At 39.3% G+C, this 25,743-nt stretch overlaps 1 protein-coding gene across 1 annotated transcript in view; it reads left to right on the top strand.

The window, feature by feature from the left end:
• Nucleotides 1–25,743, top strand: part of ANO4 (anoctamin 4) — a gene marked incomplete at both ends in the record, with an annotated part of 135,102 nt that overhangs the window by 42,221 nt on the left and 67,138 nt on the right. The window contains one exon of the mRNA XM_082498353.1: nt 22,615–22,715. Coding sequence (XP_082354479.1) covers nt 22,615–22,715 — 101 coding nt within the window. The remainder of the gene's footprint in view (nt 1–22,614; nt 22,716–25,743) is intronic.

The following is a 25,743-nucleotide window of genomic DNA, read 5'->3' on the forward strand; positions in this document are numbered from 1 at the left end:
CTCTCTGAGAAGCAGAGCACAATAAAATCTCAGTACCTTTGGAGTTGACTCTAAGTTTCTTTTTCAGTTATGACTTCAGTTTATTCAGTTATCGAAAGAACAATAACTTGTTTGTAATTTATTGCTGCTATAGATGTTAATTTAATCAACCAGGCATACAGTTTATAACAGAGTGCTTAGCCTATGGCCCACTAACTGTTTGCAGCTTGCCAGGAGAGTTTGTGTGGTGGCCAGGAGCAAGCTGCAGGTCAGCTGGGGAATGAACCTTTTCCGGCCTGCTAGCTTTTGTTTGGTGCACATATCCTTTCCCTGTTGTTTTGAGCTTACTCTGTACGTACCAGAAACCCCTCTCCACTAGAGAAAAGGGTGGCTAGGGAAAGCTTCCACCACCAAAATTTCACCTGCTGTCCTCTGAGCTTTTTTTTACCAATAGAAAGATATCTGTGAGCATGCATTGTGTGTGATATGCACTAGGAAGCACCAGGACAACTCTGTGTGATGATCATCCATATTGTGCAGACATGGTAGGTCAGGCCACATGGAGGATGTCACAGATGGCTAAGAGGCTTCCCTTTAGGACAAACTGGCATTTGGAAAAAACTAGGCCTTCTTGGCCATTGGAGAAGATCAGATGTTGTACTGGGTTTGGATGGCAAGGTTTTGGTAGCCCGGGTGCTACAGGGGTGATTTCTGTGCGAAGCTGCTAGAAGTTTTCCCTATGTCCAATAGAGCCAATGCCAGCCATCTCCAAGATGGACCTGCCACTGGCCAAGGCTGAGCCCATCAGCAGCAGTGGTAGCATCTCTGGGATAACATATTCAAGAAGGGCAAAAACCTGCTGTGGAACAGCGTCCAGAAGAGAGGAGTAAGAATATGTGAGAACAACAATTCTGCAGACACCAGGGTCAGTGAAGAATGAGGGGGAGGAGGTGCTCCAGGTACTGGAGCAAAGATTCCCTGCAGCCCATGGTAAAGACCATGGTGAGGCAGGCTGTCCCCCTGCAACCCATGGAGGTTAATGGTGGAGCAGATATCCACCTGCAGCCCATGGAGGTTAATGGTGGAGCAGATATCCACCTGCAGCCCATGGAGGTTAATGGTGGAGCAGATATCCACCTGCAGCCCATGGAGGTTAATCGTGGAGCAGATATCCACCTGCAGCCCATGGAGGTTAATCGTGGAGCAGATATCCACCTGCAGCCCATGGTGGACCCCACACCGGAGCAGGTAGATGCGTGTGAAGGAGGCTGTGAGTCCGTGGGAAGCCCATGCTGGAGCATTCTCCTGGCAGGACCTGTGGATCTGTGAAGAGAGGAGCCCATGGTGGACAAGGTTTGCTGTCAGGACTTGTACCACCGTGGGGGACCCGCACTGGAGCAGTCTGTTCCTGAAGGACTGCACCCTGTGGAAAGGGCCCACAATGGAGCGGTTTGTGAAGAACTGCAGCCCATGGGAAGGACTCGCGTTGGAGAAGTTCATGGAGGACTGTGTCCCGTGGGAGGGACCCCAGGCTGGAGCAGAAGAGAGTGAGAAGTAAGGAGTGGCAGAGACAATGTGTGATGAACTGACCACAACCCCATTCCCCATCCCCCTGCACCACTCGAGGGGGAGGAGGTATAGAGGTAGACTGAAATTGAGTCTGGGAAGAAGGGAGGGGTTGGGGAGAAGGTCTTTTTAAGGTTTGGTTTTATTTCTCATTACCCTACTCTGATTTGATTGGTAATAAATTAAATGAATTTCCCCAAGTCAAATCTGTTTTGCCCATGATGGTAATTGGTGAGTTGTCCTTATCTCGACCCACGAGCCTTTCATTGTATTTTCTCTGCCCTGCCCAGCTGAGGAGAGACAGTGATACAGAGTGGCTTTGGTGGGCACCTGGCGCCCAGCCAGGGTGAACCCACCACAGATGTAGTTCAATGTTAATCTACTGCTGTAACTAATATCAAGCATTCAGTAGCTTTCATGCACTCTAGTAAGTTGTTTCAGTCTCTCACTTTTCTGATCCTATTATTCAATATGTAAATATCTACAGCTAATGAACTTACAATACAAATTATGCAGCCTGCAGGAGCTGTGGTTTCACAAACAGCATAATATCCCATTATTAGCAGGTGCAGTTTGTTATTTAATGTTTAAGCACTGTGTCTGATTGCATCCACAAATCATGGATGGAGACATCAAAGTGACATAAACTATTGCCTGCAAAAAGGGAACAAGACTGAAATGCAAGCCCACCACATGTGTTATAAGTGAAAGTGCTTCCAACTATTTAATTGAAAACATCGGGCTGTTCATTTAATCCAAACTCAGCCAGAGCAAGTTAAAACCAGACTGGTCTTCCTAAGATTTATTGTTAGTTCATTATCTAATGCAAATAGCAAGTGGAGTCTCTTTTCAGAAGTGTTTTACAGAACAGTGTATAGGTACGAACAGAACAACGTCCTTTGCAAGAGAGTCCTCTGTACCAAAAAGCATTGTCACTAAACAGTGAAGGAGTTTCCATCTGCCCGGGCTTCCGAGGGAAAATGTTTTAGATTTCAGATACTATGTCCACTGTACAGCACAGTGGCAATTTAGAAGAGAAAATTGAGGAGATATGTGGAAGTCTGCATGGATAGAGTCTGAATCTAAATTTCAGTTTGCAGTTTTTAAAAGTAACCTTCTTGATTGTCTGAGGAAGTCCAGAAATGTTTCCAAGTCGACAAATTCAAGCCTTTAACAGGACTTTGTAAAGCTAGTAGACTAAGAAACTGTTGCTGAAAAATTTACCTACATTTGAAAAATGTATGGCTTTTTCATGGAGTATGGACGTAATATAGAAAATATGTAGATAACTGAAAAGAGATAAAAAGGCCCCTGAAATACTTCTTTTCCTTGTTGAGTAGGATTTTTTTGGTGAACAAGTTTCCTGTCATCAATCTTCACAATTCAGAATGTCAAAAACCTTTTGAAGGACACCAGGCTCAGAGAAAAAAACAGACAGGCGATAGATTAAAAAAAAACCAAAGAAGGTTACATATGAGATGTCCCCTATATGTCAAAAGTCACCTTTCCCTTTACAATAATTGGCCTTAAACTGCAATTATTTTTGAGATGTTGTTTGCCCGCCAGTGGCATCGGGAACAAGCGTAATGCACAAGGCTACAATCACTTAATGCGCAGTGAGAGTTTTCATTGCCCAAAGGTGACATGACTGGTTTGCTGCAACACTCCCCAATAGTACTGGCTTAATGAGCAGAAATCTAGAGCTGTCTGTAGGGAACAGAAAGACAGAGTATATAGAAACGCCAGCAGTACGTTTTAAGTTCTCATTTCGCATTGATGATTTTGGTGTTGAACTTGTTCTGAAAAGACGGCATTGTATTTACAGCATTACGCTCCTGAACAAATAGTAAAGATTTCGAACGGCTGCAGTGTCTTCTTGGTCTAAGGGACCTTCACATCTTCCCCTGCAGCATGAAGTGGTGTGGGGCTGCTCCCCCTGGAAGTAGTCCCAGGAGGGAAGCATGAATCTGGAAAGGACAATTCCCTTTCTCACCTGCTCTTGGCACAAGGTCTCCAGACCCTCTAGTTGTCCGACTACTTTCTTTGTTATACCAGGTTAATTCGGTCATGGAGCGAGCGGAGCATTGGCGCTGTGTGCCTTGAATTAACTGTGTTTTAATTGTGGTAAGAGCCTCACAAATAGAGCTAGTCAAATTACCTCAAAGCTCAGACCTTATTGAAAAAGACGTTTCAGTTTATGGCTCTCTGGGCCCAAATTAAATGCGGCATTATCCACTGCATATTTCCCTATTTATTTCTTGCCGTTTGAATGGTAATGAAGTGATGTTGTAAATGAAGTTTAATAAAGCCTGACCTGAGGGAAAAATGTTCCTGAGATAGCCACATCGACTGAAACCTCTGTCAGCCAATTAGTCATGTCTGCCTGTTTAAAGTCTTACCTGGTTTACAAAACTGTCTTCTGTGCACAAACATATTTTGTATTTTTATATGAAAGCTTTTAAAAGAATCTCTAAAAGTACCTTTTAGGCAAAACAGTATAAAGACCCTTTTTTTTCCCCTTGGAGGTCTTCATGGTACAGTAGTTACTACTTGTCTTAGAGACAGCTTGTTGATATTTCTTTTAATAGACTCAAATAGATCTTTGCATTTATAAAAAATGTGCCTCCCCTTTCTGAAGTCTCCACTGTCAAGCACTATTATAAGAACTTTGTGCTTACTTTTTTTAACAACCATCTCTTATACCTTTTTAAAATTCAAATCTTTCCATAAAGAAGAAAACCTCCACAGTGAAAATGTAGGTAGGAGAAGAACCAACCGGAGACATGTAAATCTGGAAACCATGACTCTATACTTTCTCTTGCAATATGCAAAATTCATGTTATTTGTAATGACTGCTAGATTTGGAGACATTTCCTCTTCATTTCCAATGTGTTTATTTGACCTTCTCCTTTCAGCTTAGTTTATAAATATCATGTTTTGAAAAACTGCCATTGTAGGTGAGTAATAACGGTAGAATATTCAGGGATTTTCACATTCACATACTTCTATACATAAGAAGTAGAAGTAAATATTTTTCCTGTATCTTTCTGTGTCTGTAACAACATATCTAACATTGAGGTTACATTATCTCCTTATGTACAAACTCAAGAGTTTGAGTTTAGGTATTAGGTTTTAAAATAAACTCGGTTGGAAAACTATCTCCCATAATAAGCTGTTACAACCCATATTTCAAATTCTAGGCTTTTTTTCTTTTCACATTTTTAGTTTAATTCACTTAGTTTCAGAAGCAGAAATTGTTTTTTGAAAGAAATGTATCAGCAATTTTATTTGCTTGACTGATAGTTGCTGAATTCTAACGAAGATATTTTTCTCCACTTTTAACATTCTTCTCTTTTCTTCTTTTTTTTTTTTTGTGTGTGTGTCTTTTTTTTTTGTGAGGAAAATTGCATAGTCTTTTAAAACAATCTACTAAAACCTCTTTTATTCAGGTCATTCCCTTTAAATTGGCCATTTAAATGAGACACTTATAACATTCTCATGATTCCACTAATTGTGCAAATCTAATCTACTCAATTGCCAAACATCAATAAAAATAAAGTTTTGTAACATAATTTTTCATTTCTTTAGAATAGAAGCAATAAAGAAGTTATCTACTTTTAGGAGAAAGCTATTCAGACATGTTTGCACACATCACTTTTTCTAACTCGTCTGTAATGCGAGCATAGAAGATAATTTTATATATAGACTTCAATTTGATGGTCTGAAGAGGATTTAGCACCTCTGGAGTTATTCTTCTTGAGTGTACAGATTAGGTCTGAAAGGCCCTTCACCAAGTAACACCAAGCATGCCCCAGTTCAGGATTCTTCATGTTATTTTGACTAGGGAATGAAAAACAAAAGGATTTTTTTTTCTTTGTTGCAATCCAGTTTGTTAAAAAGGAATGTATAAAGTTTCTGTGGAGACTGGAAAAATCACATGAAAGATATTTTATTTGCTCGTAATACTGAGCACTTGGTCAACTGGCTCAATGCCAAAAGGGTCTCTCTATAAAGGAGATCATTTAAGATCTCTCTATAAAGGAGATCTGTAAAGGGTCCTTTTCTTCAGCAGGTCCATTTCCTTAGAATTTTTCTCCTTCTAGTGTAGGCACATTGACTAAGTAGTGAAATCACCATCTCTGGAGTTTGTTAGCAAATCAGAAAGTGCTCTTGCCTACTCCAAAGGACTGGTTCTTTCCCTGCCCTTTTATAGAATCATAGGATAATGACAATTTGGGTTGGAAAAGACCTCAGGAGGTCTGTAGTCCAACCTCCTGCTCAAAACAGGGTCAGCTATGAGATCAAGACTATGTTGCTCAGGAGTTTCATGTGCCTTTTTCCAGGTGAATATACCTATTAATTTTTTACGTTTGCTTTTACTTTTTTTTTAATCTTTTCATTCCACAAAAGAGCCCAGCTACATTTTATATTTATCTTAAATGAAAGGCAGACATTACACTCGGTTTTCATGTGTGTTAGCCTGACATCCAGAAATTCCAATAACTCAGAGTTTTACTGCACTGCTCTTTATATGCTCTTCTCAGTCAGAAACTTGTCTTTCCATACCAAGACTGCTGTGCCTCTCTGTGCCTTATAAATTAATAATCTGATCTGTGACCTTATTTTGGGGGGAATCTGGAGAAGCTCGGGCTTCCTACCATCATAGGAGTGCTAGTGGGAAGGCATGTCTGAAGGTTGTCTTCCTGAAGCAGAACTGTCACCAATGCTAGGTCAAGATGGCCATGGCTTTTGTATTCTGTATCTGTAGTTCAGTGCAGACAACAGCCTGACCCTTCATCTCCAGAGTTCTTGAGTTTGTACTGTGGGTGCTATTGCTATTGGAAACTGTGCCTTTCAGAGAAGGGATTGGATTAAACAAATGCCCTGAAACAGCAGTTGAGTGGAGGGAAGCTGTGATATGTAGAATATCCCAGGTCAGCTGTCTTGCGCAAATTTATGGATTTTATTGTTAGCTTCAGAAATTCACAGGAGAAAAGAATTCAAGTAATAAAATACAGAAAGTACTGACCAAAATCAAGAGGCCTTTTAAAGTGCAGAGGACAGTAGTGGGAGGCTTTGTTATTTACGGATCTCTATTTCCCTACATGTTCTCTATGGGCAGAATGAATAAGGTGGGATGAAGGAAATGGATGGCAGCCAAGGCCTTGTAAAATGTTCTGAATCACTTGCTGTTCCTGTGATGTGTCCCAGACGGTTAAGCAGTGAACTGGAGTCACCCGTAAAGGTCCATCCAGTTGTAGGAATAATGTGTCTACGCTACTGCAGAAGTTGAGGTTGGTGGTAAGAAAGGTAACAGGAGTCCAGGGAAAATAAGGTGGCTGTACTGCAGAGCCCCAAGAGGGAAGGCAACCATCTTGTTGACTGTAGCTATTCGCAATGTAGATATCTGGCTGGGGAGGAACAAGCCCTTCTGGGCAGCAGTTCATCTGAATCTGAGAAAAACAGAACAAATGAATTGTACCCTGAAGGTGCCTGTTCCTCTCCATTGCTGTCACCTAAATATAGTTGCCCGGAATCACACCTGTGATGTCTGCTCCTTGGGCATAAGCCTTCAGGCAACTTCTCAGGATCAGTGGGCTTAAAACCATGATGGTGTCAGTGTTTTGATACAAATATAGCATCCTGCCAGTGTCCAGCAGGGGAAAGTGGGTCAGATATTTGGCACACACCATATCGATAAACTACTAAAGAAAAGCAGTTTTGTTGTCCTGTGCCCCAGTGATATCTATGGACTTACATGAGTAGATCTGTGGATTGCAGGATCAGCCCCAATACTGGTGGACTGTAAAGCAAACAGCTGACAGAATTGTGTGACAATTGTAAAGTTCAATTCTAAAAACCCCAAGCTATGGAATAGATTAATGCTTCTGCAGATTTTTTGTTATTTGACATCTGTTCTTTGCTGTTTGGACTGTGAATTGATGAGTGCTTGCCGTGCCAATTTACATTTCCATCTCAGCCTGTTTTTTTGTCTATGTTGTGAAAGGAAACAGAATTCATGTATCTTACTAATGCGTTATTCCAGCCAAAAGGCACAATGTAGAAACAGTATGGGGAAGGTGAGCACGTTGGAGTTGGGGGAGAAACATGATGGTCGGAAAGCATTAAGAGGAAGCTAGTATCAAGATGTGGAGGCATATCCACATTTAATCATGGCAGACAAGTAAGAAAAGACCCCTTCTCACTGTATAACTCCCCCTATAAAAATCTGAGTGTAAAATCTCTTTAGAAATACAACACAAGCCCTTGACATCTTGAAACAAATCTTTTGTATTTATGGAGCGTGACTTAACAGAAGGCAGGGAAGGAGAAAGGCAAGGAATTAATAGGCATTAATATAGATTAGACTTAGCAAACAGTTTTAGCTGAGGAAAGAGGGAAACATTTTGAAAATGTGAAAACGTTTCATTTAAACAGATTCAAAATAAAATGCCTGATATTAAAATGCATTCTAGTTGATAAGAAAGGCTTAGCTTTACAAAAGAGAAAACAGAAAGAAAAAAAAAAAAAGATGAGAAAATGTTTAGAAGTGATTATATAATACAGTAATACACCAAAACATACTATTTTGTGTGGAGGATATTTAAGCTTAAGTCAATTTGAAACTTTTCAGGTGCTTACCTATAAATTTTTAGAAATCATGTTCAGTTTGCTTCATTTTCATATAATTTGTTCAGTTTGGTGTTGAAACAAAACACATTTCTTTCTTAAATGGCATCACAGCTGATCACCGAAATGTTCATATAGGACTAACTATGCCTGGCTAACAAAAGTTTTTATTTGCCGATTCTATTCTTAATTTATTTCATAGACTACCTTTAAGGCATCAAGGATTTTTCCCATCAGATGCTGTGTAACAGAAAAGAAAACATCATTTCCTAAACTTATTACTAGATTCTGGGGGCAGAAATGAGCTGACAGCAGCCTTTGCAGTCAGGTTCACCACACAGGCATTTTACTTCCTGTGACTAGAGGAGAGTAAAATTAGGTCAACAGCCGGGGACACAGTGCCAGGTCCACAATTTGGTTCAGATCTCATCAGGGATATGCATGGAACTGAATGGATTACTTACACTTACATTTCTTGTCCCTCGTTCAGAGATTATCACAGCCAGATCCTAAAAATTTGCAGTGGGAACATGAACACATTTCAGGTTTTCTTGAATACCCAGAATTTATATTTTCTAAAAAGTACATTTGTGCCTCTCTAAATGTCTGAAAGGCATTCTCCCTAACTCTATCAGTAAAGCCCCAGAGCTCTGCGAACAAACTATTACAAATATCCAAAAGCACTGATCTGTTTCATCTCCTTACTCTTGAGTACCTAGCCTCTTCTAAATTGAATTGCTCTAAGTTAAGTGTATGTCTTTAACAAAGGGAAGACGTGTTTCTAATGCCCTTAACTGCTTAATTTTTATCTTGAAGCCTATAGAACCTCAGAAATCATCTCAGAAGGTGTCAGGAATTCATTTAAAGTAAAATAATAATATATTCCACAGTAAGTGCTGCATACAAATACTGTTCAAAATACCCTAAAGTTATCTCTGAAGGAAATTGGATAGCTTTGAAGAAATTTACACTTTAAATAACATTTTTGCCTGAATCATCTTTAATTTTTTATCAAATAGCTCTTTGATTTTAGTATAGCTTTTTATTGATAATAATAAATAGCTCTTTATTGATGGTAGTATGGTGAAAGCAAAACAAGGGGGGGCGGATGTGGATGATGGGTTTAGTTTTTCCAAAGTCAGGAACCATCTCTTCGTTGCTGCTTTTTTGCCAGAGATTATTACAGTAACTTCCAAATGGGAGCGTGATATAGGGCTTCTCCCTTTATCCCAGACTAGACACTCTCAGCCCTCCCATATGATCCTTACAGCCCCACATCCCGACTCCTGGAAATCCTAGGCTGGTGTTAGATGGGATCTGTGGACCCATGTTAATTGCATCTGTTGCCTTTGAGATGGTGCTATGCCTTGGTCTTTCATATTCACCTGAGGTTAGGAGCAACACCAAATAAGTTTAATGTGCAAACAAGTCTTATTTTAGATTAGGTACCAGCATTAAAGACGAAAATATGGCAAACAACACTTTTAGCCCATACTTAACACTTAAAGCTCTCCATGCTTGAACCACTGCCTCAGCCAAGCTGGGGGAACTAAGGAAGTCTTGTCTGTCTTGCTTCTCCCACTCCAAGTCTCCCAGGGCTGGCTTGGTCTGTGGAGCATTTTGAGATTGCTTCTTAACCCTACCTTTTCCCCGAGGTTGAATCTCCCATCCTCTCTCAAACATCTCCACATCTCTCTTCTAGATCCTGTTCCCCTAGCAGGACTGCCAGGGACTTAGGCCAAATACACCAATGATCTCTTAGTCCCCAGCCCTGCTTTTTATTGTTCTGATCCCTCTTTGGAAGTTTATTTGAATTTGTCAATGTAATCCTTAATTATTAATTCAGTTCTAACAACACTGTTGGGCTTCACGGCTTCTTGTAGCAGCCAGATGCAAGGTGTAGTTTTGCTGAGCAGGGGACCACTCTTCCAGATCTGTGGCTTTTGAAAAGGAAGTGATACCATTATTTGCTCTCCGAATTGCCATTTTTTTCTTTTCCTAGTACTTGGTTTGTGTTACGTTTATTTTTCCTCCTGTGTTGCCTCTCAAGATGAAATAGTCTATTTCCTGGATCTTGTAATATCACATCTTCTGAGGCAGAAGAAGGTGAACTCTGCCAAATAAGGGAGGTTTGATTTTGTAGTATTTTACAGCTACTTGATTCTCTTGCAAATCATAATAGAGGAGACTAAGGCGGTGTGGGGGTCTCAAGAAGCTAGGACTCCCTTCCAAAGCTCCAAGGGCAGGCCAACTACATGCTGCCAATTGCTTATCCAACATTTTCCTAAAAGCCAGAAGCCTCCCTTGCCAGATCACTCTAATGTTTCGGTATTGTTCGGCTTGTTTTTTTTTTTTCTAACATATCTGACCTAAATCTCTTTTGCTACAATTTAATCCTGTTATTTCTTGCCTGATTCAGAATTAATATGGAGAGTGGCTCATTCCTTTCCTATCAACAACTATTTGTTAACTTATTTTTAAAATGTTACTGTGTTATCTGTTTAGCATTTTCTTCTGTATTTTGAATCAGCTCTTTTAATTTTTTCCTCTAGGTCAAGTTTCCTAAAACTCTTGATCATTCTTATTGTCCTGCTCTGATCTTTCTGTAATTGATCCATATATTTCTTACTCAGGCTGGACTTTACCCCCAGCTGAGTAGCTACACAAAATTAGGGACTGGGGAATTTACGCCCTATATGCTCTTATTTTGATATTTTTTTCCTCTTCAGGCACACTACTCTACTCTGGCTTCTATTGCAAACTTGTCTTCCTCATCCTAACAGTCACATTTTGTGCGTTCAACTTTGCTGCATTTTTTTACCTTTCAGCCTCCTTCCTATCTCTGCCTTCTGTGCTACAGTAGGGTGTTTGTCAGACCTCGAGTGTCGTATGAGACAAGTCATTTCCCTAAGCACAGAACATGATTTTTTTCCCCCTTTTTTCTTTGCTCTTCATTATACATTAAAAAATTTCATACGCTGGGATAAGTTCATCACTTTAGGCACTTGGTGACATTTCCACCATTAGACTTTCTATTTTTCTCGTCAATGTTGCTCTCGTTGCACTTTGCCACCAACCATGTGCACTGGTGGTGATTGCTCACTGGTTACCCAGAGCTCTTTCCTTATTAGTATTTTGATATTTTCCTTTCATGTTTTAAAGGGGAGATGGCATCTGTGCTAGATGAGTCCTTCACTTAATGCAGCCAGAAACAAAGGTGTTTTAAAAACTTTCAGTTTGCTCCCATTTTGTGCTTGGAATACCATCTGGGCAACTCAAGAATTCCCCTATTCTTCCTCCCTTGGTAGTCGGTGGAATTTTACATATATTTATTTGATACAAGGTTTCTTCAGTTCAAAGGTTAAGATGGCTTCCTTTTACTTTCTTGAAGACTGAAAAAATACAGATATCTGTAATTTGTTGTGCTCCAGCAGTTGTCATTGGCAGAGGTCTGACATTGGAAATGTCTCCATCGTACATCATATACAGTCAGAGAGTGATGGGTAGGACTAGCTGCCTTTTGTGGCTGTGTGAGGGAACCTGGTAGGAGAAAAGTGACATTGAGGGAGGTGGAGGAGACGAGCAAATAAGACAGAGAGATGGGGATTCTGGAGGAAGAAACAAATAAAGTTTGTCAGTTGTGTGTCTGTAGGTATGTGTAAGAGAGAGAAGGATGGAGGGGGAGCTGCTTTAAGATATTTTGCAGAAATAATATATTTTTTTTTAATTTTTCTTTCCTCTTTGAAGAGTAATATGGCAATTGTGGACAGTAGGGCAATGAGATTATTTTAGGAAAAAAATTCACCAGTTGTGTTACTGTGATGATGCTAATTCAGTTGCACAGCTTTCAGTAGCTAGTAGCAAGAACGTATATAGGTATGTGCCATACAATTTCAATACCACTTCTTCCCTAACCAATTCACCACTCTGTTCTGATATTTGAAAGAGGTTATGCATGAAGGGTGTATGTGTGTTTGTACAGCAGAAGTAGCGATAGTAACTCTGTAAAGTCGCATCAAATGATGCAAAGCACATTTCTACATTACATTTCTTGGACATGCCAGGTGTTATATTTTAAATATATGACAGGAACTGCAACCTGCAAAGTACGAACAATTAAAATTCCCTACGTGGTGGTTTGTTGAAAAAGTGTTCTGCAATTTGAATAATTTTTTCCCATTGTCTAGTGATGTAACACTAATGGAATTTCCCACCATGTAAAAAATATCTTTTCTAATATTCATTGGACCCAAACTATTTTGTTTTTAAGCAAATTCCTTTCTTCAAAATGATTGAATTATTAGTTATAGAGCACTTGATGTATGACCCACATTGATTTTTTCCAAAAATCTTCTAATGGATTTATAATTTTCCTGTCAGGAAATCTTTGTAATAGAGGAAAAAGTCTATAATAGTGCATCTACAAAGTGTTAGAAAGACTGGAATTATTAAGTGAAGTGAGATTTTATCTTATTTTTATTTTCAAGTTGCATTTTTACACTTCCCCATATAAAAGAATGAAACAGGTTGCTGTAAGTATGCCAGTTCCAGAGGTACAATAGGTGAGAATTTCAATTCTACTCCAAAAAGTTTTACACTGGATAAAAGTATCTGAATAGTACTACAGAGCTAAAAAACAGTTTGGTAACTTCTGTTCCACTTTTGGACTGTGAATTCTCTGCTGCAGCTCTTATAGGCACAGCCCCACTATGCAAAGCGGGCAAAAATAAAACAATTCTAGAAACATTTACATGTAGTGTTATTTTTGTTAATAGATAACAAAGATGTTTGCACTTTCCTAAGATGAACAATTTGCCTTTTGCTAGCTGGAAACTTCTTACAAAGAAGTAATATTTCTTCATCTGTAGGGAAAGATAACATTGTCTATTAAGCAAAGATCTTCATTACTGCAGTCTCCCCCGTGCAAGTGAATTTGGAGAGGGGGATTCTTTGCCAGTGCATGTGTTGCTTGTGGCCTTAGTTTCACAGTGTCATAGGGATCTCAAAATTCAATATTATTCAGCAAACAATTTTGGGATTAGTACCATCACTTTGCAACGTATGTAATCAGATCAAAACTAGTGGTACCTCATTTGACAGAGATGTTGGCTTTCAGGCAAAAGAAAACTTGCTTGTTTTCTGTAGCTCCTCTCACTAAATCTTCATGTAAGAGCTCTGAACTAGGAGAGCAAATCATCTTTGTCCTCTATCACATTTATCTGAACCATTAAAATATTGGGCTCCATCTGGTGCTGCGTTTCTCTTCTGTGTCATACAGGAGGTGTTTTCATCCGGCACCTTATGTCAATAGGCACATTGGGTTGGGAGCGGGAATAATTGATCGACAGTGGAGCTGATGTTTAGGTGTCGTGTGGACATTCCTTTATCACAACAAATCAGAGCAGTCTAAAGCAAAATCATAATTTGCCCTTGTCATATATTGACCTTGTTTCATTTAAAGCACATCTACCAAATGAAAGGATTTGTACAAAGATGCACAAAGGAACCAGTATTCTCCTGTCTCAGTTTAGAAATATTGCATCTTGTCTCCAGTTAAATTTTAATTATGCCACTTCTGCCTAAGAAACCTGGTTTTTTTCTTCTGTTTCGGATGTGTATTTTTTTAACATCAGATGATCTACTTATATACAGAAGTCAAATTACTTTGAGTTTAGATGAGCAGAGACAGATGAAAAACCATGTAGACCATCAATTATTAGGAATTTCCTCTCTGCACTAGACCTTAACATTTCTTTTCATGATCAACCTGAAACTGTGACTTGGTGAAGCCAGCGCATTAAGATGAACTTGTCTTTATCTCTTGTTGTTTTGCATATTTAATTTTTTGTGGGAAGTCTTACACAGTCTGAGCATGGTTTGGGATTTAGAAAAAGGTAAATCTACCTAATTATATTAATCTGAACTGGGAGCATTATCACTGGGAGTGATAATCAAGCCTATTCTCACCGTCAAATTTTTCTTTGGAAAGCACTTCCCTTTCAGGTAGTAATGGCATCATATCTGGAGAAATGACTGCTCTACCATATGCTTTGGCAGATTTCCAAGGCAACTTCCCTTGTAAAACTGTTGTTTACATCCTTTCAACGCAAAGGGAAAATGGCTTGATCATGCCTCTGCCTTCAGATGAGCCAGGCAAAAGAGTTTTGCAGCACTGAGTTGAACATTGTGAAATGAATTATCAGAAGATGACTCCTCAAACTCTTTCCAATTCCAATGATCCTAGCAGTAAGATAAATAAAGTGCAGAAAACTGAGATGTGAGCCAAGGGAATAGGCATTTGAGTTGCTCAGACTATCAGAGTTTATGGGGAACTATAACTGGTAGAATTGTGAATGATTCGCGTTCTTCACATTCATCTTTCCCCTGCATTTTCTTTGGTGCCTTTCCTTTCCTGGAAAATGGGGATCTGCCTCAGGTCTGAGAAGGTGCTCTCAGATTTTCCCTTTCCTGCAGAGCAGAGGCACATATGTGTCCTGCACAACCGGGTATGGTGCAGAGACCCCCCCCCGGGTGTTGCCAAGTGACTTCGTGGGTGTTATAGTCACATCAGCATGGGATAACACCTGACCTAATCAGCCATGCTAACGTGCATGTGCACTGACCCCACTACTCCCTCTACAGCCAGGGCTCACATCTCTGCCTGTAATTCCTCATGTTGTGGATATGTGGCTGACTTGAAGAACTTGGGGCTTCATCGTGCCCTGTGGACTGAACTGAAGCCTCTCTCCTGATGGTGTCATTTCGAGTAGTCTCTTCCTCAGCTGTGGTCTTGTTGAGTTCACTGGTGTCTCTCTTTAGAAAGAATTTTGCATTACACTATCAAATTGAGGTATACAGACTGTCACAGAGAGCTACAGGACAGTTCGCTGAATCCTGGAAAGTCTTGGCTCTGAGGACTTTGGAGTCTAGGTTGGTAGTCATATAAGTGTTTCTTGTCTGATTGCTTGAGCTGAGAAACAAGACTCTGAAGAGGGAGTTGAACGACCAAATAGCTTCATCTTGCTGGAGCATAGGGAGGTGCTCAGATCCTGGGCTGCTGCAAATGCTTCTGTGTCTACATGGGAGGTCAGTGGTGGCCTTTCTGTCCAGAGATGCTGTGGTGCCTAGAGAGGTCATGAGGTCTCCTTCCACAGAGATATTCAAAACCCCACAAACCACTCCAGTTGTCCCTGCTTTGGCTGGGGGTTTCAACTAGGTGACCTCCAGATGTCCCTTCCAACCTCTATTATTCTATGATGCTATGATAAGCAGCTGGTTTGGTTCCTCTAGGTTATTTGTATGCAAAAGCTATAATAAGCCTGCCTGCATGTTTTGTGTGTTTGATTGATTATTAAGTTTGTGAAATTAACTGTTGGACAAAAAATAAATTGCCTTTTTCTTTGCCAAAGCAACGTTTCTCCAATAAGCCTCTAAAAGCAAACATGAATATTTAATAGACAATTCATTAAATGTAAGTATTTCCTACTTCAAAAAATTATTAATGAGACATAAATCTGTACTGGAAAAATATTGTTTTTGCATTTTACACTTGGGATAAGTCACAAAGAAAGCTGCCTGATAAAATGTAGTTCAATCGTATGATGTATTTTTAATGGCCTGTGGTGCCAAAAGTAAAATATTGTACATAAGAGACCTTTTTAGGCCCATTGTAGTCAAAAAGGTTTGATGGTCTCAGCTATCAATGTATAAAATATTAACATTTTTAATCTAAAATTGCAGTATATAACTGATGTAAAGAGACAATGTCAAATAATGTGTTCAGAAGTAAAAAAGCATTATTCTGCTCAGAGGTTTCAGCTATTTGCATTTTTAAATGTGCACGTAATTAATTTCACATGTTTATAGTGATTTTCCCGTCCAGAGGAATGAAAAGATACATCCTCTCTGTTTGTCAGATAAAATCCATATGATTACCTATTTTGTCACAGAAGTCTTACCTAGATGGGTCAAACCTCTATTCATTCGGTATTTGCTAATGGGATTATCAAGAAATCTTTTATCATTGCCTCACAGTCAGCTCAACCTCTTCCATTAAGATAGTCATGCTGCAGGTATTTTGAATCCTTTTCTCTAGGAAGTGGAGTCCAAGTCAGAGGATATTATTTCCATGCTAGATTTACTACATCTAAGTTACTTCAGTGTGAGAGCCATCCTGTGGATTCAGGTGACTTTAGTTAGAATTAAAGACATCCTTTCCCATGTTGTTTTCTTATCTCAAAGGAATTTGCATCTCTCTATTGCAGATTGTAAGCTCATCATTGTACAGTAAACTTGAGCAATGAGACAGTATTTGCATTTTACTTCCACTCAGGTAATCCACCCTGTTCTTGAAGTTGCCCTCCCACTCAAACGTTTTTGTCTACATGAAAGGACATTTGCAAACATTTCCCCTTGTTACTAACTCTGTTCTGTTCCAGCACTGAAATCCTGTCAACTGCTGCCAGAAATTAAGCACTGTAACAATGACACCTGCTCTGAGTTGGATTAGATGACACGTTGCCTGAATGCTGGCAATAGGCAGCCACCTGCCTACGTTACTAACTCCACTGGAGCTGAACCTCTGGAATTGTTTTGCAAAGTAAAAATAAAGCTTTACCCCATCATCAGATTTTGTCATGAGTTTTCATATAAAAATAATTTTAAATTGTAATCGTGTGACTGTCTCCTTATATCAAGTTATTCTGAATTTTATATGTCAGTGTCCTCTTATGTCAAAATTGTTTTATTAACAGCTTCCCATTTATTTGTTAGGGCTTTCTATTTTCACTTATTTTCATCCTTACTGCTTTTGCACTACAGTTTCTTGTAAGTCAAAAGCTTCTTAAAATCCTAGTATATTCCCCTTTTTCACTAAACCTCTACTTTGACTGAAAGTATATATGTGAAAGATATTGGCACTGTTATTTACTAGACTCCTCTGATCCATGAACACAGAGGTTAATGTTTGTGAGTATGTAATATTTTCACTGAAACTGGACATATATTGACAGTATCTAAGTAATTACCCAGTGGTAATATATGCACTTTTGAAAAGTATTGGCAGCCTATTACTGCTGCTTTTCCAGTTCTATGGAATTACCCTTGTGAATTTACATTTACTTTGGTTTTGCAGAGGAAGAATGGTTTAATCAACTAAAATTTGCTGGGTTTTGTTTTTCCACTTAATTCACTCCACATGGCAAATCAATCTGTGCTGTTAACATAACAGAGTAATTCTCAAAAACAGTGGAACCTGCAGCAGTTACTATTTACTACTCTGCACTCAGACATCATATGGAGCTTGATTATAGAGAGAATTGTTACCACAGGAAGGATGTTGAGTTTTCTCTCCTTTTTTGGCTCTTTCTGCATTGTGGTCTTAACAGAAATAAGCAATGTTTGCCAAAAATTAAAGAATTGTTCCCATTCTGGCTTTTTATCTTGCCTTACCAGGGTCTTGCTAAAGCAGGCAAGGTTTAATTCTGGTTGCTGGATCTGTTTCAAAATGTTATTTATCTCCTTTAACTTTTATGAGGTAGGCTTTAAAGGGGGAGAAGGGCCCCGATCTTGAGTATTTTTCTCTTAAATAATAATAGGGAAAACACCTTAATGGTAAATCCTGATTTCTTTTCCCTATTGATATGCATACATAAATGAGAGCATCGTTTTTTTGCAGTTGCCTCTCTAGTAGCCTCAAGGCAAATAAACAGTTACATCATTCAGTTGGAGACACTCTCATTTTATCCTTCTTCAAGGTTACATGCTGTGAATCTTTCCTCAACTTTCTTAACTTTTAGACTCAAGAAATGCTTGTATTAAGGTGAGTCATACAGTTGTGTTTGTCTTAAAATGACTTGACAATATTATTGATAATGAACGACAAAAAGTCTTTGTTGGGGGAGAATGTTCAAGAGGGTATTTGACAAAAGATACTAATCTCCAGCCTTGATCCTGGAAGACAGCCTGCAAATACAGCAAAATGTGAGCTTTTAAAGAGATGTTCAATGTCAGCATAACTTTGATTCCATTCAGACTAACGATGATAACTTCAGAACGAGCAGAGTCAGGTCAATAGTGAATATATATATTTAAATCCTGCCATCAAAAGGAGTTAGAATGCCTGCAGGAGTACCTGTGAGTTTAGTAGCCAGGACTTAAATTAAATAGCAGTTAACACCACTCTGTGCCCACTTTCAGAAAGAGAATAAGAACCTGCCCTTTACAAGTTTTCCTTGGCCTCGGTGATGACTGTAACTCACCAAAGCGGGTGGTTATGTTTTTGGAGTTACATAAATGGCCCCTACTTTAGTCTCTCCCGCTCCTGATATAGTGATACTGGAGAAGAATACGGAGCTTTTTTTTTAAACATGTTTGTGGTTGGTTTGTTTTCTTTGGGAAATACGTCTGTATGAACTTATTGTCGAAAGAGAAAGGTAGTCTTGCCAGAAGGGCAAATCTATAATATGTGGTACTGCTTGTAGTCTAGGATTGGCAGCAGTGATATGGTACTGAAGTGATTTGTCAGTGAAGCCAGAAAGTTTGGAAATTAGTGAGATAGATATGGACTATAGAAATTTGTGATTGCCAAATACTGATCTAATATTTTCAGGAATTATGGAATATGATTTCCAGCTGTAGAAGGGGGTTGGAGAATGGAAAGAAGAAGGAGGGAAAAATCACAGCTTGTGAAAAATGGTAGATTAATGGCACTGAACACTGAAACTCACTGTATATTGACTATCTGTAACCCAGACTCTGGTGATCTGAATTCTACCACACAAACCTGTTTTGAAGATCAGGGTTCAATTCAACTAAATGCACCTGGCTAATGCTTCTCAATCAGAATAATAATGTTTAAAAAGTTCTTGTAAGGCACAAGTTGTTTGATAAAGAATGTTGTCTTTGCACTGAACAGTTTGAATTTTCATGAATTTTCATGTTGAGAAACTTGTAGTTTTCTCCCAACATTTCTCTGGAGAAGAGTAGTGTTCTTCCATAGAAAACATTCTTTTCTCCAGCCAGTTTCAGTAAGAGGGTTTCCCAGAGGCTGTGAAATCTCTGCCTGTGGAGTTATTTAGGACTCAATTGGACAAGCCTCTGAGCAACCTGATCAAAGTCGGCCCTGCTTTAGCTGGACTGTTAGCCCAGGTGACCCCTAGAGGTCCCTTCCAAGTTAGATTAGTCTGTGATTCTCTGAGTCTGATAAGTCTGTTGTCACACTGGGTTTGCACTGCTCTGAAGACCAGCAAGAATGTTATTACTGACCTAAAGAAAATCTTTTTTGCTATGGATAGTCCTTCTCAAGAAATCAGTTTGAAACAACTGATTTATTTGAACGACAGTGACCTGGCAATTATTGTACGGCGATAACTCTATAGGCACTGGTGCTGCAGGTCAATTCCAAACAGTTCTTCCATTTTTGTGTTTGCAAATTGGTTTATCTCATTTTCCCCTTGATTCCTCTGTTTTTCTTTCTTCATCATCTAGACATCACTTTCTAGCAGATTGCTCATGTCAATAGTTGTCTTATTTAAATTTCCAAGGGGATCAATGTTATATTGATTTTTGTTTGCTTGTTCCCATAATGTGAAATTGAGTTTACTTCTCCAAACCATTTAATGAGCCAAGCCTCAAAAGTCAATTACAACAGAAGAATGCTCCTCTCCTCTCAGTGAAATGTTTGGAAGCTGAAGGATACTGTCTCTAAATACTAATCTAACAAACAGACTTTAGGAGACTCCATTCACTAAAGTATTTTTGTAACTAAGATGGTACTCTTGATACTTTTTTCAGGTGTTTTGATTAGCTATTTTCTCCTTAGATTAAGTGAATGTGACATTTCATTCAATTACTCCTCCATCCGGATTTGTTCTCTTTCCAATCTTGTTTTTCTCAGGCTTTCTTAGTGCTTTCCTTTATGAACACTTAACATGAGCAAACCCAAGAGAAATGGATTTCCATATTAATAATTTAGCATTGTTATCTCTTTCTTCTGAAAAGAACTGAACCTCCCAAATGTATTTTGATTAGATCTTCTGTTGAGAAAGATGATAAAATAACATTACAAGATACTGAATAAAAAATATTCTTTATACATCTGTGTTGTGATAACTATATGGAAGATTTTCGTGTTTCTGTGTGAAAACATGTAACATATAGGAACATAGGAATATAACATAGAGAAAGATAGCGTTCACTTGTGAAACAGCATCTTCACAAGTCATGTTACTGTGGCTGCCACATCCCGTACGGCTTAAACTACAATGTGCTGGAAAATGCCTATAAGCTTTGTGTTTAACAGCCATCACTAAATTTACAGGCTGTTATTAATAAATTTCCTCCGTTTCTCAAATTTTATTGGTGTGTCAGGACCATAGTTTCCTTCTGTATATTGGGCTTATTAGACAGTTCTTTTGAGTTGTGGTGGATTTTGTTTGTTTTTTTTTTTTAATATCTGAGCTGTTTATGACAAAATTGCCAGTCCACTGCTGACTTAACCTCATCTTAGAGAGAGTAGTTTGCAAGAAATTTTTAGAGTAGCAGAACTTAGTCGTGGTTTTGTGGTGTCTATTGCTAACGTCTCATGGGAAAATAAAAGATAATTCGTGAAATGTACCTATAAAGAAAAACATCATTAGAGGCCTGATTTAGAATCCATAAAAGTCAATGGAAAGAGTCCAACTGAATTCACTGTCTCTGATGCACGTCTCTTGGGGGTATTTTGTTGCTGTTGTATCATTTCATGTTGAAATATTTTACAGAAAGTCATCAGCAAAAGAATAACAAAATTTTTTTTCTGCAGTTTTTAATATCAGGAAGTCACTTGTTCCATTAGACACTAAATCTATTTTTTCATGCAGCCCAATAGTACTTTGGGTACAAATATTTCTCTGTGTCCATTTTTGAGGATTCCGATATTCTATTTGTTTTAAAAAATTTTAACTCTCTACTGACTCGGTTGGAATTTTTTTTCTTTTTTTTGTTTTCTGTGCTAAAGAAAATCATACATATGTATCTTAACTGTTGAAGCTTTCCTTCCTATCACTTCACAAACTAGTAATAACATTGTAGCTACTCTAAGGTTATTAACATGCTATAGCAGTTTCAGTAATTTCAGCATCTGTCAGGACAGTGGAGGTAAGAATCAAACAGGCATCAAAAGTATAAATATCAACCTCCCGCCCATGTAGTCATTGTAGCTTCCAGATAAACCATACTAGATTTAAGAACTCCCAGTAAGTTGTGTTAACCAAGAATTAACGTGAGAAACATGGAATATAGTACAATGTCTAAAAATCGAGGAAATCATCCCTAAAACCAACTAACAATTTTCTTGCCTGCTTTTCTCAGTCTTCACACCTTCCTTTTCTCACACCCTGTACACCTTTACCCATTTCCTGGGTATTCCTTGAACTCAGCCTGTATTAGTTTTCCCTCTTAATGTGATCCATTCAGTTGTCTGAAGCTATATTGTATGCAATTTTATGAAAATTTCATTGATTTTCATTAGAATTTTAACAATTATCTTCCAGTCTTAAGTTGTCTGTGTTCTGAAGTTGGCTTCCCCCAACCCTGCTGTAGCTTCCTTGTAAAGCACTATTTCTCCTCCCGAGTGGAAACAGAGCTAAATTTCTCCCCTTCTCTTTACTGCATATTCTCTGTTCTTCACCAGACAGCCTTCTGGTAGGTAACAGCTGTTCTGGTGTGCTTGCCCTGCATAAAGCTCTCTTCCCGCTACATACAACCCATAGAAAAGAAGATGGTAGGACTGCGAAGCGATCTTGCTGGCACAGTCATGGCTCTCAACCTTCCTGGGCAACAAATCTGTACCTTATTATGCTGTGGGCAGCATCAGATTTCCTTTTTCCCGCTGGCTTTAATTCTAACATTCAGAATTCCTGCGGCCAAGAGGGAAGCCGGAGGAAGGGAAGCTGGAGACCATGCCTCTGTAGCTGGGACTTCTTTATTTGTCCGTGTGGGGCAACAAGGATAAGACCACCCTGTCATACAAACTTTTCTCGATTGCTAAATGTGCCCCCACACATATGTGTTTCTGTGTGAGCGCAGAGAACCAAGTCAATTGGCAGAATCAGATCCTGACTTGCCATTTTGCTTTTAGCTGAAGTTCAGGACCAAGCTTCCAGATTCCCATTTACCCACCAACCTTATTCCCGCCCCACACTTGGGTAACCCACAACTGCATGTCAGCCTGCCCTCCATGTCCTCTTTTCCATGTGAAGGAAACACACATGCAGGGTAGAAGGGAGTCACAGCATGGCTTTCAGGAAACAAGAGGGAAAATCTGGTTGACAAAATACTGGTAGAACTTGAGTGCTTGAGGACGAATCAGGAAGTGGGAGGGGTGACTACTGACCACAGTTTCTTTCTTTTTTGCTTGAAAAATTAGGCCCTGGTGGCTGTTTTGTTTTTCTTTTGCAGTCATCGCTAACAAACAGTGACATCATCTTTGTGAAGTTGCATGCCCCTTGGGAGGTCCTGGGCAAATATGCTGAACTAATGAATGTAAGAATGCCTTTCAGGTAGGTGTAGTTGTGTTTTGTCTCAACCTCCAAAGTCACGCTATACTGTAAAACTAATGTAATAATAACACCAAAATGCACATGGAAAAGCTCTTCTATAAGATACCACACATCTTTAGAAAATATAAATGGACTACCTTAGATACCATATGCATTGCTGTTTCTTGTTAATGCCTGCAATTTCAGTACAGTACTGGTTTGAAATTAAGGTGAGCTGTAGCAGTGCAGCTGTTTTCATGGGGTATTCTATCCTTAGGCCCTTTAACCCCTTCAATGCTGGAGCCCCCTGCATACTTGTGCGCTGCTGTTTTTTAAATGGACATTTCATTGAAATCAATGGGAGGTCAAGAAGATCCAGGTACGTAAGGCAGCACAGAAGGTGCATGTCTGTTGGACGTATCTGGTATGTTCAGCACCTGTAAATTGCTTGTATAGTGTGTAGTTATGGAAATACAGATTATAAATAAGTATCACATCTAATAGGAGAACAATTCAGACTATAAATGCTTCTTTCTGTGGAGAAAATAAAGAACTTACATGCTACTGATAACCAAATTCATTCCACACTGTCATTCAGATTAATTTTATCATTTACTAAATATTATTTGCATGTTGGGCTATGAAATTTTCTGTATAAAATATTCATTTTTACTCTGCTGGTTATCAGAACTGTTAAAATAGCATAAAGACTTCCACTGGAACTGACCAAAACCCATGAACTGAGAGGTCTTGATTCTTTTTTCAATTAGCAGGGTTTATAGATGCATAACTCCATTGATTTTAATGGAATTACTCCTGAACAAGAAAAGGATCAGACCCAGAATATGCAACTAGTGAGTTGGTGTCCTTTGTAGGATTTCTTCTGTTTTCTTCTTACTTAAGGATGGATAAAAGCCTCTGTATGAGACAAGCTGTAGCAGTACAGAACTTGCTAGGAAAGATGGATATGAATTAAGGACAAAATTGCAGGCTTATTCAGTATATATATTGGTTTTCACTTTCACAGCAAATCTTCAACTGTTCTTTCTTGTGCTTTTAGTGCTAAAGAGAAAAATTGAAATGCTATCACAAGTTATTGCAAGATATTCATATTCTTTTTAAAAAAGTGTTCCAGCCATAGAAACAATGGGCTGGGACAAAAGCGTACCTCCTTTGACTTCTGCGGCATTCCTTGAGATGAACCTGCCCCAGCAGGAGGATAAGGTCTCATGGTTAAGAAATATACCAGGAGCTCAGATTTTAGTCAGTGTTAGCAGCTTGTTCTTTCCTGAAGTCCCTTGTTTGAAATCTATCCCTCAGCAGGTAGCAAAGTAGATGCCATACAGATTGTATAGAAAGCATCGAAAATACTAAAGGTTTCTTGACCTGCTTCAGGACCACGGCTTCATTCTTTCCACATCCACAGAGAGAGAATTATTACAGTATTGTTAAGAGGAAATCATGGTGATTTACTAATGTCTGCTGGGCAAGCTCTTAAATTTTATTTTAGGAGCAACAGTACTGTTTACCGTTTAAAAACAAGGACCAGCATTTTACATCATGTCCCCTAGTCTAGACTGCCTGTTTCCAGGTGCCCTTGTCCAACCCCTTGCTTTAAAAGCTGCTATTTGCTTACAGCTCCCGATATTTTAGGTTGGAATTGTCTAAGGTCCACACAGCAGCAAATAAAATCCTTGCTGTTTCAAAACAGGGGTGCCAAAACAGTGGATACCTCTGAATATTTGAAGCAAAATCGAGAAGTGCGTGGCTTCTTCAGAAACACTTAGCTTTGACCCTTCTCTGCTCCTGCTAAGTAGAGCAAGATAAATAACACTATCTTGTGGAGGAGTTGGCCGAAGTAGGCTGGGCAACATGAAATTGTTTTGAAATTTTCACTTCAGCAGCACACTATGGACACCGATAATAAAAATAATGTCAAAATATTGTGTGCTATTTAAATTCTAAGTTTTGAAAATTGACCTGGAATACTAATCAGGTTTTTCCTATAGTTTATAAAGCATCAGTGCTGTCTTATTTTAGAAAGCTCTCAACCATTCTTGCTTTCAAGACACTAATAACATTCCTACAGTACATTTAATATACACAACTATTCAGAATATGTGTGATGTGAGCCCTTCATTTTCCATAAGTGGTACAGTTCAGCATTACATGGTGGAACCTCTCAGACTACACAGAAACCACCTTGATTTAGCAATGACCTTCAGCAGATGACAAAGCCTCTGGAGGAGGAAACCCGAGTTCAGGCGTGCACCCAAATCTTCCAGTAAGGATTATCAGTCCCAAACCCGCACCTAAAAGCCCTCGGATTTTCTGAACTCTCATGACGATGAGATCTCTCTGCTGAAGGTGATGGGTCAAATCCTGATAGCTCTGGTGTTATAGGCACGTATGAGGAGAACAAGAGCTGCCAGCAGCAGAGTGGGACAGGAGGTGGACTCCCTGTTCTGGATCTACACAGGATGGTTAGGGGGCCGCTCTACCCTGCAGGGCTGGTCGGGGAGAAGGCCAAGAGTGTGGTCAGCATGCGTCTGCTCGTGCACCCTTGTCTGCTCACTTGTTCCCCACACGCACGCTCACACAGCTCATTGCACTGACAGCAGAAATCAGCTGTGCCTGTACGAGGTGCAGAGGGAGCGGCTGCCTACTTGGGGGGAGTGGGGGCAAGGACGTACTTATTTGCTTGTGTAGCCTATATTCTGTTTCAAGGGATGTTACCCCAACAGCAAGCACTGGTCCCAGTTGGTACTGCATGTGTTACGGCATATTGCAGCATCAGGTACCACTTTCCTGGCTTTTCTAAGTGATTTCCCCGTGTATTTCACCAAATGCGGCTTTAACCATTCCCTAGTGGATGTGGGATAATTTATGCATATTTGTATCAGCCCTATAGAATTCCTGCAACAGTTTAGGGACTTCTTTAAAATAGAAACATCTTTGGGTCCTCAGCTTTCATATATGACAAAATAGCAGAAAAGGAGAAGACAATGGGAAAATTATGACCTTCTTGCAATTCAAATGCCACCAGAGT

The sequence above is a fragment of the Vanellus vanellus genome, assembly GCF_965231255.1.
Source record: "Vanellus vanellus genome assembly, chromosome: 1".
Lineage (NCBI taxonomy): Eukaryota > Metazoa > Chordata > Aves > Charadriiformes > Charadriidae > Vanellus > Vanellus vanellus.